This window comes from Castor canadensis, chromosome 7 (genome assembly GCF_047511655.1).
Source record: "Castor canadensis chromosome 7, mCasCan1.hap1v2, whole genome shotgun sequence".
Classification (NCBI taxonomy): domain Eukaryota; kingdom Metazoa; phylum Chordata; class Mammalia; order Rodentia; family Castoridae; genus Castor; species Castor canadensis.
In genome coordinates, this window is record NC_133392.1 from 38,367,597 (window position 1) to 38,383,565 (window position 15,969).

At 38.1% G+C, this 15,969-nt stretch overlaps 1 protein-coding gene across 8 annotated transcripts in view; it reads left to right on the forward strand.

Moving 5' to 3' along the window:
• Cpeb3 (cytoplasmic polyadenylation element binding protein 3) overlaps window positions 1-15,969 on the forward strand; it is a 179,367-nt gene that overhangs the window by 133,423 nt on the left and 29,975 nt on the right. For all 8 annotated transcript variants that reach the window (XM_074078776.1, XM_074078773.1, XM_020157307.2 and 5 more), the window contains one exon: window positions 5,695-5,813. In XM_074078776.1, coding sequence (XP_073934877.1) covers window positions 5,695-5,813 — 119 coding nt within the window. The remainder of the gene's footprint in view (window positions 1-5,694; window positions 5,814-15,969) is intronic.

A 15,969-nucleotide genomic window follows, 5' to 3' on the forward strand; every position in this document is an offset into this window, starting at 1 on the left:
TCTACCACTTGAGCATTCCACCAGCCCAAATCTTGTTATTCTTGAAGGAATCTTTTTCTACTTTGTTTACTTTCACTTTAAGTTTGTCAATATCAAAAGAGAAATAAGTTTGAAGTATTCTTCCTTCCTGATTTTAAAATTTTTTCTATTTATTGTCCTCTGGGTCTGCTTGACCTTGAGGTATCAGGCACTATACTAAGATATCATAAAGTTTTCTGTATGGGTAATTCTTGTTGGTGTTGGCAAATTTTGTTTTGGTTGGAAGGCCACAGATGGAATGTAGAGTTGAAGGAAAATGTTGGGCTTCATCCCAGAGTGGCGTTTAGCCACATCTCTTATCTGTAGTGCTAACAGAATATTGTCATTACAGAGAGTGACAGCTTTCTAACCTTGGAGTTAAGATTATTGTTTTGACACAGAATTATTTTTGTAAAACAGCCATCCTAAAGAAGTTGGTAGCCTATTATGGATATTCCCTGGGTAAGGTGAAGTTATTTGTAGATATTTCTCTCAGTAATAATATTTTTAACAGCCATTTACTTGTGACTCCCAGTTTTTAATTCTGTCTACTGTCATTGTAGACATTTTTATCTATGAGATGGGCCTAAGTGAAAACATGCATGCTTTTGTGGTGGCTACTCAGGCATTATAGGGAGACAGCCTCCCTTTCCTCTGATCACCAAGGCCAACTCAAAACTGGATTTGATGCTGAGAATGACAGAAGGTGGGCAGTGATTTGGAAGAAATGTGCAGTCAGCCTGGAGGCCTTCCAGGTCTTTCTGATATGTTTGTGCATAATGTATAAACAGACAGTTTCTCCTCTAAGGGTAAGATGTCCAATATGCTTCTTATCCCCTTGGTAGAAGATCTGTACCATTTAACCTGCTCAGGCAGGTTTGAGGGAACTTGCTGAGATCTCTCTTTTGTGATATTAGAGATATATTCATCTGTAATATTCTCTTTGGCAAGTAGAGTTAATGTCCTCATGTTAAATGAAAACACTGATTTTCTAAATAGATTCCCCAGGAGTTGGTGATAGTTTGATATAGTTTGCAAAAGAGAGGGGATATGAAGCAATGATACATTCTTTTTTCTGCTTTTGCAGTTAGGTTTTATTTTTCCTGCCTAGCTACCTACTGAATTCTTTGACCCATCCAGCTAGGGAACAAAGCCCAGAAAACAGCTCTGGGTCCTAATACCTAAGCAGTTTCTTTCTTGCACCTATCTGCCCACCCATTCATCTTGGTGCCTTCTCCTGTGTGTTGGTATCTCCTGCTCTGCCTGTTGTATTGGCCAGGCCACTCTGATCTTTCCTGCTGTGCTTTCTTGAATGCTCTGGATAGTGGGTGAAGAGTTGGAGAAAAGGCTAAAGAAGAATAGCCATTGTTCACTGCCATTGTCATTATGTGACAGGTTATTACCTGTCCAGATTCCAGAGAACTTTGTTTCTTAGCCAGTTGGTTATGAATTCAGCATCTTTGTCTGGGGTGTAAGAATCTTCTGTATGTAGGGCTTCTTATCTTTCTTGACCATTTACACTGTTCTGGCACATGGTGCACAAAGGAGAACAGTATTGATGATGATTTCCTTTGAGGTCAGCAGCTAGACTTGGTGTCAAGGCGACAGATGAGAGGTTTTGCAAAGCTATCAGTGTTATGAAGAGGTTAGATACATGGGCTTTTGCTCAGCTGCCATTCATGAATGCCAGTGTGCCACAAGTGCCAGGTTGGTCTCCTGAGCATCTGTTGTTCTCTTTGAAGTCTTTGCCTTTTCTCCCAAGTCAGAATTCTACTCATCTCCCCCAGCTTTGCAGTGAGGAGTTAATTGTCTAAATGCCTGCTTATTCTCCTACACAAGTCTCTTGACAGCAGAAACTTGGTTTTGCTCATTTTAGGGTTCTCATACTTCATAGGTTGTGTCACACTTGTAACAGTTACTCAGTAAATCATATTGAATTGAACTGAATAAAACTGGCCATGTTAGTAGGGTGACTATAGTTCACAATAATTTATTATATATTTTATTCTAATTTTTGGTGGTAGGGATTGAACCCAGGGCCTCTGGCATGCTAACCACATGGTTTATCACTGAGTATCATTCTCAGCCCTATGTACTTGATCAAGAACTAGAAGAGTTTGAGGCTTTGTAGCACAGTGATAAATGTTTAAAAAGAGGGAAGTGCTAATTACCAGGATTTTATAATTACGCATTGTATACATGTATCAAATTATCACTTTGTACCCTATAAATGTGTAGCTAAATGTGTAGCTGTTATGTATCAATTAAAAACATTGCATTAAAAAAAAAAACAAGCTATATCCATGGAAATCCTGCAACTACTGTTCACATTTCTAGATTGTATATTCTGCCAGGAGATTATCCCTTAGAGAAACAGCAGTAGTAGCAGCAGTAACATGTAAAAACATACCCATCTGATCCTGGGCTTTAAAAAAGAAAATACAGCTTTGTGGAGGTATAATTCACATACCATACAGCTTACCAATTTAGCATGTACAGTTGAATGATTTTCTGTATGTTCACAGACTTGTACAAAACCATCATCACAATCAATTTCTTTTTTTTTAATTTTATTATTCATATGTGCATACAAGGCTTGGGTCATTTCTCCCCCCTGCCCCCACCCCCTCAATACCCAGCAGAAACTATTTTGCCCTTATTTCTAATTTTGTTGTAGAGAGAGTATAAGCCATAATAGGAACGAATAAGGGTTTTTGCTAGTTGAGGTAAGGATAGCTATACAGGGAGTTGACTCGCATTAACTTCCTGTGCGTGTGTGTTACCTTCTAGGTTAATTCTTTTTGATCTCACCTTTTCTCTAGTTCCTGGTCTCCTTTTCCTATTGCTTTTAAGGTATCTGCTTTAGTTTCTCTGCGTTAAGGGCAACAAATGCTAGCTAATTTTTTAGGTGTCTTACCTATCCTCACCCCTCCCTTGTGTGCTCTCGCTTTTATCATGTGCTCAAAGTCCAATCCCTTTGTTGTGTTTGCCCTTGATCTAATGTCCGCATATGAGGGAGAACATACGATTTTTGGTCTTTTGGGCCAGGCTAACCTCACTCGAATGATGTTCTCCAATTCTATCCATTTACCAGCGAATGATAACATTTCGTTCTTCTTCATGGCTGCATAAAATTCCATTGTGTATAGATACCACATTTTCTTAATCCATTTGTCAGTGGTGGGGCATCTTGGCTGTTTCCATAACTTGGCTATTGTGAATAGTGCTGCAATAAACATGGGTGTGCAGGTGCCTCTGGAGTAACCTGTGTTACAGTCTTTTGGGTATATCGCCACGAGTGGTATTGCTGGATCAAATGGTAGATCAATGTCTAGCTTTTTAAGTAGCCTCCAAATTTTTTTTCCAGAATGGTTGTACTAGTTTACATTCCCACCAACAGTGTAAGAGGGTTCCTTTTTCCCCGCATCCTCACCAACACCTGTTGTTGGTGGTGTTGCTAATGATGGCCATTTTAACAGGGGTGAGGTGGAGTCTTAGTGTGGTTTTAATTTGCATTTCCTTTATTGCTAGAGATGGTGAGCATTTTTTCATGTGTTTTTTGGCCATTTGAATTTCTTCTTTTGAGAAAGTTCTGTTTAGTTCATTTGCCCATTTCTTTATTGGTTCATTAGTTTTGGGAGAATTTAGTTTTTTAAGTTCCTTATATATTCTGGTTATCAGTCCTTTGATGTATAGTTTGCAAATATTTTCTCCCACTCTGTGGGTGTTCTCTTCAGTTTAGAGACCATTTCTTTTGATGAACAGAAGCTTTTTAGCTTTATGAGGTCCCATTTATCTATGCTATCTCTTAGTTGCTGTGCTGCTGGGGTTTCGTTGAGAAAGTTCTTACCTATACCTACTAACTTCAGAGTATTTCCTACTCTTTCCTGTATCAACTTTAGAGTTTGTGGTCTGATATTAAGATCCTTGATCCATTTTGAGTTAATATTGGTATAGGGTGATATACATGGATCTAGTTTCAGTTTTTTGCAGACTGCTAACCAGTTTTCCCAGCAGTTTTTGTTGAAGAGGCTGCTATCTCTCCATCGTATATTTTTAGCACCTTTGTCAAAGACAAGTTGGTTATAGTTGTGTGGCTTCATATCTGGATCCTCTATTCTGTTCCACTGGTCTTCATGTCTGTTTTTGTGCCAGTACCATGCTGTTTTTATTGTTATTGCTTTGTAATATAGTTTGAAGTCAGGTATTGTGATACCTTCTGCATTGTTCTTTTGACTGAGTATTGCCTTGGCTATTTGTGGCCTCTTGTGTTTCCATATAAATTTAATGGTAGATTTTTCAATGTCTTTAATGAATGTCATTGGAATTTTTATGGGAATTGCATTAAACATGTAGATTACTTTTGGGAGTATAGACATTTTTACTATGTTGATTCTACCAATCCATGAGCATGGGAGATCTCTCCATTTTCTATAGTCTTCCTCAATCTCTTTCTTCAGAAGTTTATAGTTTTCCTTGTAGAGGTCTTTCACATCCTTTGTTAGGTTTACACCTAGGTATTTGATTTTTTTTGAGGCTATTGTAAATGGAATTGTTTTCATACATTCTTTTTCAGTTTGCTCATTGTTAGTGTATAGAAATGCTAATGATTTTTTTATGTTGATTTTATATCCTGCTACCTTGCTATAGCTATTGATGATGTCTAGAAGCTTCTGAGTAGAGTTTTTTGGGTCTTTAAGGTATAGGATCATGTCATCTGCAAATAGGGATATTTTGACAGTTTCTTTATCTATTTGTATTCCTTTTATTCCTTCTTCTTGCCTAATTGCTCTGGCTAGGAATTCCAGTACTATGTTGAATAGGAGTGGGGGTAGTGGGCATCCTTGATCACAATCAATTTCAGAACATTTTTGTTATCCCAAAAAGAAACCCTGTGCCAGTTGGATGGGTGTGCAGATCATTAGTTCAAGACTAGCCAGGGCAACATAGTAAGACCCTGTTTCAAATAAATAAATTAAATGCATGAATGAACGATTGAACAAATCTGTGCCTGTTACCCACAACCCCTCAGTTGTAAGCAATCATTAATCTATGTCTGACTTTTTTTTTTTTTTTGAGACAAGTTCTTTCTGTGTAGTGCAGGCTGACCTTGAACTCCTGATCCTCTTGCCTCAGCCTCCCAACTGCTGGGATTTCAGGCATGTACCATGCCTGGCTTATTTTTTTTTTATTTGCCTTTTTCTGGTCATGATGTTTTATGTCTGGTTTCTTTCACTTGTCATACTGTTTTCAAGATGTATTCCCACTGTAGCATATGTCAAGTCAATTGCTTGGTGGAAATCGGAGGACAAAGTGCTCTTTTATTCCTGGCTGCTAGTTGTGACCTGGGCCTAGGCAAAGTCTGTCTGTCCTCATTAATCATGAAGAAACCTATTTTGTGGAAATTCTATAGAGGTATTCTGAACTTGCTCCCCTCAGTAGTTATGAGAAGTAAAGGAGGTTATGTTGGAGCACCCAACTAGTTCAGTTTACAGAGTCTGTGAGCACCTAACACAGTTCCTGGCACAGGAAGGTCTCAAGTCTCTTTGTCCCACTTGAGTGTCTTAGATTTTAGTAAGAATCTGTCAAAATGAAGCAACAAATAATTTTTGGACTGGTATTTTGAGTTTAGTTTACTGATTTCTCCTCTACTCTTTTGTTTTTGTTCTCCCCAAGGCTATGCCTTTCTGCTATTCCAGGAGGAGAGCTCAGTGCAAGCTTTGATAGATGCCTGCCTAGAAGAAGATGGAAAACTGTACCTTTGTGTGTCAAGCCCTACCATCAAGGATAAACCAGTAAGTAAGATACAACCAGCTAGTGCTTTCCCAGAACACAGATCCACTTGGAATGGTTGATCTCCTTCTTAACAATGGCAATGCTGGTAACTATAATCCCCTTACTCAGGTTGACCTTGCTGTGTAGTACAGCTGGACTGGTGGTGGTGGTGGGAAACCAGTAACAAAGTACTCAGAACTTCATGTTATATTTTTGGGATCATAGGTAAACAAATGTGTCCTTTTCATCCACTTTACAGCCCTGAACACTAATTCCTATTCAGAAATTTAATTGAGGTAGATAATGCTCATAGTGTTTTTTACAGCTGGTCTCTTATTATTTCATATCAAGTACAGGAATAATTCATTTTAGACAGTATCATTACTGTTGATGTTTATGTACCTTTGAATGTAAGGCATTGTGCTGGATGATTCCTATACCTAGCTAAATAGAAGCTTCTTAGGCCAGGAGCTTGTATTCTAAAATAGATCATTTCAGCATGGCAGGAATGAAGAAGGACAAAGGACATGGATGTGAAACTGTAAACAAATGTGTGCTTGTACAGATTTTTGTGGTTAAGAGACTTCTGAGCCAGAGTGAGTAAATCATTGAATGAAGGAGGTATCTGTTTAGAAGAATCAAGACCATGTTCAAAGCAGAAGAAAAGAATTTGGTTAATGTAGCAAAAGTAGGAATCCGTAAAAAGTTGGAAGGGGCGGGGAGAGGGTGAGTTTGTGTGTCAAAGCTTGGGGCTAGGAGTGGGACTAGAGGAAAAGTAATTATGTAGAATGGGCAAGAGATCAAAGCTATGTATTACATGGCTTAGAGCAGCCCCTGTAAACTTGCATTAGAGTTATGGGCTTGCTTGGCAGCTAGGTATATTCTCAGAAATGTTTTGAGAAGAAAAGTTGGGGTTAGATATAGAAGTTTTCTGCTTGAGTCTTGCCTCTTATCACTTATCTGGTTGACTATGAATGAATCATCCAATCCTTGTTGAATTGTAGTTTCCTGAGTTGGAAAATGGGAAGAATAATCACTCTTCTCTGGGTTATTGAGAGGCTCACATGAGAAGAAAATGAATATGAAAGCATTTGGTAGAACCCAAGTACTTGTGCAAATGTAACTGTATGCTGTTGTCAGTCCTGCATGGTGATGTAGGATTCAGGACAGCAAGGTTAGAGCTCTGCTTCATGATAACATCTGTTAAGAAAAGGGTTCACAATTGGTTGTAAAAGAATGGTACTTGGCCACCATTAATGGGAAGAATGCAATGTTTAAGGCAGAAGAAGGAATTATTAAAGAATAAGGATATGGGGTCATAACAGAATAATTAATGCAGACAAAGAAATATGGATTTTAGCCAGTATGCAAGTGCCACTGTAATTTTCCAATTCTGGGACCATTGCCTTTTTTGGCGGGGGAGTGGGGTACTGGGGCTTGAACTCAGGGTCTACGTCATAAGCCACTCTACCAGCCCTTTTTTGTGATGAGTTTTTTCAAGATAGGGTCTCTTGATCTATTTGCTCAGGCTGGCTTTGAACCATGATCCTCCTGATCTCTGCCTCCTAAGTAACTGGGATTACAGGTATGAGCCACTGGTGCCTGGCTACCATTGCCAAATTTTGATAACAGCAATGTCAACGTTGGATAAGGAAACAGTTGAAAACAGTAGGTGGGAAAAAGAGTAAGAATCTTTGTTAATTTTGATGTTTATTTAAATTGTGGGAGGGAATGCATATGATGTGAGAGAAATGAAAACTGATTATAATGTAAGTGTACAGTATTTCATCTGTATAAATCATGAATATGAAATAACTTCTTTATGTCTCTTTGGAGGAGTGTGAGATTAGAAAGTTTGTGCCAAATTTGGCAGAATCAAATGTCAGAGAGGTCAACCTCACAGAGCCTCTGTCACTGGCACATCTGTGGGAGGGGAGTGGGAGTGAACTAGGTGGAATTGGCCATTCACCATAGGAAATGATTAGAAATATATTTTTATGTGTAAGAAGATAGAGGGATAGTGATAGACATTGAATTAATTATGTACATAGAAGGAAAGAAGCTCTCAAATTAAGGTGAGGAGAATAGAGATGAGCAGATGGGGCTTATGTATCTTGGATGGTTTATGTCACTGGCTCTCTAAGAGAGAAAAGATAATATGCTTTGTAGGACAGGCCCTCACTGGACAGGACATCTCTTGAAGGGGAGCAAGCTGTGATTGTTGCAGACATGGGTGGTGTAGAGATAACATCATTGCTGTTGAGTGTTTTCCCTCTAAACACATGTGTTACCCATGACTTGGAGGACTTTTGAAAATAATTAGTGTACTGATCTAGTTTGGAAATATTTATGGGGAAACTCACTTTCATTCTTTCTTCAAAATTCTGCCTTAACTGCAGCTTTCATTTTCTGAGCTCAAGTGAAGCAGTTTTATTAGAGCTTGGTGAATTCTGAATGGTGACTGCCAAACATACATTTCTTTGACCTAGACATACTCAGAATTTCCAGCATAATACTTTGAATAAAACGTAAAATGGAAAGTATAAAAATCCCTAAAACCTGTCATTTTAATGAACTGAATCCCATTTTGAATTCCAGTTCTTTTGGCTCCATTTTTAAAACCTCTTTCTTGGCTTTAGCTCTATATTTACCACTCCTAACCTCATTTGGTCACACCTTCCTACCAAGGTTCTGATGCATTCCAACTCATTGTGGATGGTTCCACAGAAATTGAGAACTGGGTTGAACCTTTGGGAATAAGTAAGGACTTTGGAAATAGGCAAGTTCAATCTTTGGAGCTTATTCACCACACTTTTTGTGCTATGGCTCTTCCTTGCTCCTGTGTCTTGAATTGGCTAGCTTTCATTCTCTGCCTTTCAGGATTCCAGCACCCACATTCGGTTGTTTATTCTTTCTGACTCTCCTTGGACTTTTCCTGAGAAATGCATCATGTTCCATAATGATCTTGAAGATTTTCTACCCTTTGTTTTTCCTGTCCCTTCCTCTCAAATCAAACTCCCATTCCCTTTGAGTGGATCAAGTTAATCAGATTGTTTTCTTAATGCAGAGCCTGATAACAAAGTTACCTCAAAACCATCTTGTTCAGGACTATGTTTGTTTTTTAACTCAAATGAATCCCAAGTTAATGGATATTAGGTTGTATTATGGAGGTGTTTTTGGTCAGCGATTACCTCCCACTACATGACTCTACTTAGCATGTTCTATATAGATCTCATCCTAAAAGATGGCAGAAGGAACTGTGTTTGTGGCCTGATTGACTCTTCAGTTCTAAAGAATGGGGAGAGAAATTGGCAGGAACAGGAGCTGTTGCAAAGCGTCTAGATACTTGTTTTCTTTTTTCCTCTTCAGCGAGAGGAATTCCATAGCTCATATAAGCTTTGTGTATGTGCTTCCAATGAAGCAGGCAGATTCCCATCAAGGAAACTCTCCTTTTTGAATGTATGAATAGATTGAGTCTTAAGATTCAAGATAGCAAGCTGATAGAACAATCTAGTAGAGATAAGAGCTGGAAAAAAAAAAAAGAGTATCCTGAAAAGATGTCAATGATTCTTACCTTCTAGGACACTTTGGCTAGAGATGTGGAACAGGAAAAACCTTGAAAGGAGTGTCAGAGGAGTTTTCTGCTTCCTCCTTAAAATTTATAGTCAATCACAATTTCTATGTATCCTGAAATAACATGGATTGATTTTGCTATATGTTTTAAAACTATATTACTAAACTGAAGTGTGCTTATAAAGGTTAGTTCTTTAGGCTTTTGATCAGGTAACATGGTCATCCACTTAAAAATAAAAATTGATAAGTATGGTGTAAGGAAGAAAGCTGATCACTAATTGAGGCAACAACATAAACACAGAAATGGGGAATTGTGTGATTAATGGAATCATTTAGGAGGTTAGTTGGAGCATAAATGCATGAAAGAGAATAGAAATTAAGTTAGTCAGGTGAGTGGTGCAGGTATAATCCCAGCACTTGGGAGCCAAGGCAGGAGGATCATGAGTTTGAGACCATCCTCGGCTACGTAGTAAGAACCTGTCTCAAAACAATTTTTTTTTTTAAGGAAAAATAGGTAGAGGCTCAGTTACAAAGCACTTTGATTGACGCCCTCAATTTTTCTTTTACTTGTGGTATATTTAATAAGACTATATCATTCTCTTTCTACTATGTCCTAAGACATACTATAATTTTATCTTGGCCCAATCAAATCTGGTTTTGTGTTTCCATCTTAAAAATCATGACTTGACCATATCATCATGTTGGGAATATTCTACCTAGGAAATCTTTAGCACTTCTGATCTTAATTAAGAAGATTTATTTTTTGGGTACCTTCCATTACAGTAATTTCTTCATAGAAGGAATTCCTCCTCTAAAATGAAAAAAGTACCTCCTATTCATAATAAATCCTTTTTTTTTTTTTTTTTTTTTTGCTCTTAGTCTCTGAATTTGCAAATGGGTCCAGAATGAGTCTCTGGAGCTATATCCTTTTTCAAGGGAAGTCAAAATGATGTTGAGTTCCAACGTGCTAAATGGAAGCTAGTGGGCAAAATAGCCAATGCTAACCCTTATGGGATCATATTTAGTGTTTACCAAAGTGTGTTCTGAGGAATACTTGTCCCATCAAAAACTAGTGTTTTGAAGGGGTCGTAGATAAAAAGACTTTTGTCTCATAACAACAAGTGGAATTTATTAAATATTTTATGCCTCTTATATCCATTTTCTCCTTTAATAAACATTTGGGAAATGTTCTGAGAGTCTTGCAATATGTAAATTTGTGTTATATTGTTTAACCTAGCATTTTACATGCCAGCCTTGGAGAATATACTTGTACAGATTTCTATGGGATTATTCTATTAGATAGTCTATTCGCTCTCAAAGACTAGACTACGTGTCAGGAAAAACTTAGGTTACTTGAAATTTTCCTGTGTGCTTTCCTCTCAAAAATTTTAGTAATCAACATGCCAGTAACACTATTCTGTTCTAGTACCATGGTGCTGAAAACTATACATGTATGTAGATACTAGAATTGTGTGGCTAGGATACAAGATTGCTTGAGGCAATCTTAAAATAGCCAAATATAGTGCCAGTTTCATTGTTAAATCATTTTTCTTGAGTTTTTCTAACTGCTCAAAACTTCTTAGACCTATTCATAGATGTAAGAAGAGTCTGTTGGCCATTTTTGGCTGCTTGGGTATTGAACCCAGGACCTTGGGCATTTAGGCAAGTACTTTACCACTGAGTCACATACTACTGGCCATTTCTTAGTGTATTGGAGATAGGCAAAAATGAGTTTAGAGGGAAGCTAATCACTTACTAGTAAGAATGCATTTTCAGCCCATTGGGAAGCTGTGACTGGCAGCCAGTAGCCTGGAGCACAGGGAGCCTTGTGGGTACATAGCATTATTATAAAGGAAAGAGTATATATGGACTTTGGGTCAGATAAGTTGGATTTCAGTCCTGAGATGACTTCACTCTTCTGATCCTTAGCTTCCTTATGTCTAACATGGTGTTACGGCATGCAGTTGTGAGGTTTAAGTGTGACTGTGTGTAAAATGCATAGCATAGTCATACATGTAAATGTTCAAAAGTGCTAGCAGTTTCTCCTTTCAAATGTGTCAGCTGTTATACTTATGCTTTATAAGAGATGTGAAAGCATTAGAAGTGATAATGAATATTAGGTAATTCTGACCACTGAGTTGGTTACCTGGTTGGCATCAGAAATATGTGCCAATTAAACCCAGTCCTGGGGTGCCCACTGGTAACCAGCACCCTGTATTTCCATGCCTCTGAAAGGTGTGTTGCAAGGGAGTGAATCAAGTGATCTGGGAGCTATAGAAGGGCAGCTGCTTAGCTGGTAGTGGTGATGCATACCTATAATTCCATACTGAAGCAGGGAAATCAAGTTCAAGAAGAGACCGGGCTATGTGGCAAGACCCTGTCTCAAAAAAGAAAAGAAATAAATGAAAAACAAAGCTGCTGGAAATGTTTTTATGGACCCATTGTGCCAGAGGTAGGCCTTTGTTCATTCACCAAACCTGCACAGAGCATTCACTAGGATTTGGGCACTGTACTGGGCAACTGGGACCCATGCAGAAGATATATGATCTCAGCCTTAGAGGATCCCTGAGTCCAATGGCGGGAAAGAGGTGAATGAACTAAGGAGCTGCAGACACTCTGATGGAGTATCACAGGGGGTAGTTGAAGTGTGGGAGTGGTCCATGGGGAGAGTGGTAGATGTTCCTGACACAATTGGAAAAGCCTTTGCAGAGAAAGTGCTGACTTGAGTCTTCTGGCTATAGCATTTAATTGATAATGGCTTTACTAATGCAAGCAGAGTGCAAGAACATATGAACCATTTCGGTTTATGCATGGTTCATTTCTGCAGTGGGCCCTTATGCAACACTACACAGAGTTCTGTGCTTGAACTGATCATCAGTTGTTGAAGGTCCCAAAGTGGCTGTAAGCCTTGCGTCAGGTAGGCTGTGCAGCTCCGTGCAGATAGCAGGGGTTTCCTTTTGGTACCAGGACTGTTTCCTAAACCAGACGGTGGACTTGGCAGATCCTGGGAGAACATGAGAGAATTTTCCAGAATTACTTTTGGCTGCCTTTCTAGAAAGAATCCTGGCTCTTTTGATGAGGTTCTCTGTGGCCTACTTATATTTGAGCTTTTTGCCTTGTGGCCCCAGAGCTATCCAGGATTCAGAACTCTTATCAAGGCCAAATACTCTGATCATTTATTGGGTTCCTTTCTCTCTACTTCTCCCAGGAGATTGGCAATCATTTATTTATTGGGTTCCTTTCTCTCTACTTCTCCCTGGAAATTGGCAATGAGGTAAAAATTAGGTCAAAATGAGATGCCAAATTTGAATGTGCTTTGGAGTTTATTGGGTTCCTTTCTCTCTACTTCTCCCTGGTTCATTTATTGGGTTCCTTTCTCTCTACTTCTCCCTGGAAATTGGCAATGAGGTAAAAATTAGGTCAAAATGAGATGCCAAATTTGAATGTGCTTTGGAGTCCAAACCACAAATATTACTGTTGTTAGTTGTGGTTGGTATTGGTGGTTAATAATAAAAACAAGTCCTTATACCATGGAAAAGATAAAGATGCCTCATAAACCACAGATTAGTTTATTTCTGATACTGCTGGACACACTAGTCATTCTGTGAGGTCTGTGATGCTTAAAATAGAATTGCTGACAGCTGGGGTGGGTCTGAGTTCATTGCTACGACTGAACTATTGCAGTGTATGTCAGCAGACCTGGGTTTAGCTGACTCATCCTGGCTATCAGAATGAGCTGGGATGTTGCTGCTTGTTCGGGAGAGGCATCCTGATGGTTCTGCAGTATTGTTTTTCTGATTCATGTAGGATGAAAGGATTGTGGGATTAGGGAGAGAAAAATAGAGACTTTTTCCTGAAGAGCCTGAGTAGGAGTTTGAAGAAAAGTGTGTGTGTGTGTGTGTATACACGTGTGTGCACAAACACGGTATCTGAGCTCTGAACCATGTACTTTATGGGAAAGAGGACAAATAGCTAAAGGGCTGGGGAGTCCTGGCTAAGGTACTTGGGCTGATCATCAGATTGTACTTGTTGATTTTGAACAGTTTACCTCTTAGAATTGCCTTGGGAAAAACAAGAATTAGAATGAGTGTTTTCACTAATAACTGAAAATGAAGACACTATGTAGTGGAATATTCATTGATGGATATTTATAATCTAAGGAGGGGGAACTTGGCAAGGATGAAATATAGGGTAAGATGTTCAAAATGAGCACAAGACAAAATTATTATTGGTAGATGAATATCTAAATACTAACTTGTGGTCTAAACTGAGGGAATTCTAGAGCCTTGTTCTTATTAAACCTGTGTTTTCTCTTATCCTATAATTAAAGATACAACAAAAGTACATTTTAAAATTTTAACTTGGAGGCCTTTGTAAGTTTTCAGTAAAATCTTATTAGTAAGAGTTGTTATCATATACCTTTCTGTTTAAATAAGTGATCCATATTGCATTTCTTAATATTTTTTCCTAGTTTTAAGTAGGATGAAACTTCAGTTTTTATATAGATCTTTAATTAGATAGGTTATTCTTTATTGAAAGGTACTTGTTTGGTAACATTTTATGCAGCTTAGCCAGAAAACTTTCAGTTCTTTGGATAGCAATCTAATGTTTAAATTTAGTAATTTACTAATATTAAATTTACTAAAATTTACTATGGAAGCAGTTGTGTCAGAGTAACGGGAATTAAATGAAGAAAAAGTATAGGCTGGCATGAAGTTTCTGCAACATTCCATTCAATTACTCATTGCCTTATTATGCCAGATTTTGATATACCTGAAGGACAAAATGTAATAGGGAAGTATTATCCAAAATATGGACATTTATAGGTATTAGGCAAAAATAAATTCCATGGAAATAATTTCAGAAATGCTAGGTTAAAAAGCTTCTAGCCTATAGAATTCCTTCATCTTAGATAGATCAGTGCATGTTGAGAAGCTCCAAGAAAAGATAATGTAAAAGCTTTTGCTAAATTCTGTTTGTGTGGCACGCCACCCCGTGGACCTGCACACACTGGGAAACCTTGTAAAGGGAAGTGAGTGTTTTCACTAATAACTGTTGACTTTTATCAGTGATACATTTTTGTAGATTTCTTGAAGGCCTATGTTAAAGTCACTGTGGTATGAGTTAGTTCACTTATATCAGCAAGCTTTGTGCTTGAATTTTTTTGTCCAGATCCTTAAAACATCTTACTTTTGGAAATAGGCAGTTACATAAAATAGATTAATGATTTAGAGAATAAGAATTTAGAAGACAAATAATTCAGCGAAAAGTAGGTTTCATGGTCCTCAGGAGACCTTCCATAGAAATATATACTGAAAAAGAAACTTAAAAAGAAGAACTATTTTTGTATTTTTCTCTTATAAGTGCTTATGGGAGAAAACATTCCATTGTGAGCTGTGTGGTACTAAATCTTTCAAGCCAAAGATCATGGACTAGAGTTCACAAGATAGATTTAGCACTTATTTAGCCTGTACAGTATCTCCCCCCACTTACTAACAGTTGTCCTGGTGGCCTGACACATTTATGCTACCTGTCCAGCCCTATAGCATTTGACTGCTATAAGGACATGGTATGGCCAAAGGGCTGATGCTTCCCAAATGATTTTGCAGTACCTCTTCCTAGAGTCACTTTTACAAGCAAATGTGATTGGTTACTCCAAGGAGTGCTAGACTCATGTCATGTTCATTTAAGGAACTCTTCACTATTTCTGCATGATATCCCTACACTTGTCCTCTAGGTGCAGAGGCCTTTTCTCTTTAGAATATAGCCTCTTTCGCAACATATTGGATGAGTCTTTCTCTCTTTGTCTCTCTCTCTCTCTCTCTCTCACACACACACACACACACACACACACACACAATGTTATACCTATATATGTAAAACTGCTATTGCCATGGAAATTTGTATTGAATTAGGATAGAGTTCTAATTTTCTCCATTCTCAAAAATAATTATTAAGCAAAGATAATTAAAAAGCAGTTCTGGATGTGGTGGTACATGTCTGTAATTCCACCACTCAGGAAGTTGAGGTGGTCTACAAGGAAAACTATAAACTTCTGAAGAAAGAGATTGAGGAAGACTATAGAAAGTGGAGAGATCTCCCATGCTCATGGATTGGTAGAATCAACATAGTAAAAATGTCTATACTCCCAAAAGTAATCTTCATGCTTAATGCAATTCCCATCAAAATTCCAATGACATTCACTAAAGAGATTGAAAAAATCTACCGTTAAATTTATATGGAAACACAAGAGGCCACGAATAGCCAAGGCAATACTCAGTCAAAAGAACAATGCTGGAGGTATCGCGATACCCGACTTCAAACTATATTACAAAGCAATAACGATAAAAACAGCATGGTACTGGCACAAAAACAGACATGAAGACCAGTGGAACAGAATAGAGGACCCAGATATGAAGCCACACACTATAACCAACTTGTCTTTGACAAAGGTGCTAAAAATATACGATGGCAAAAAGACAGCCTCTTCAACAAGAACTGCTGGGAAAACTGGTTAGCAGTCTGCAAAAAACTGAAACTAGATCCATGTATATCACCCTATACCAATATTAACTCAAAATGGATCAAGGATCTTAATATCAG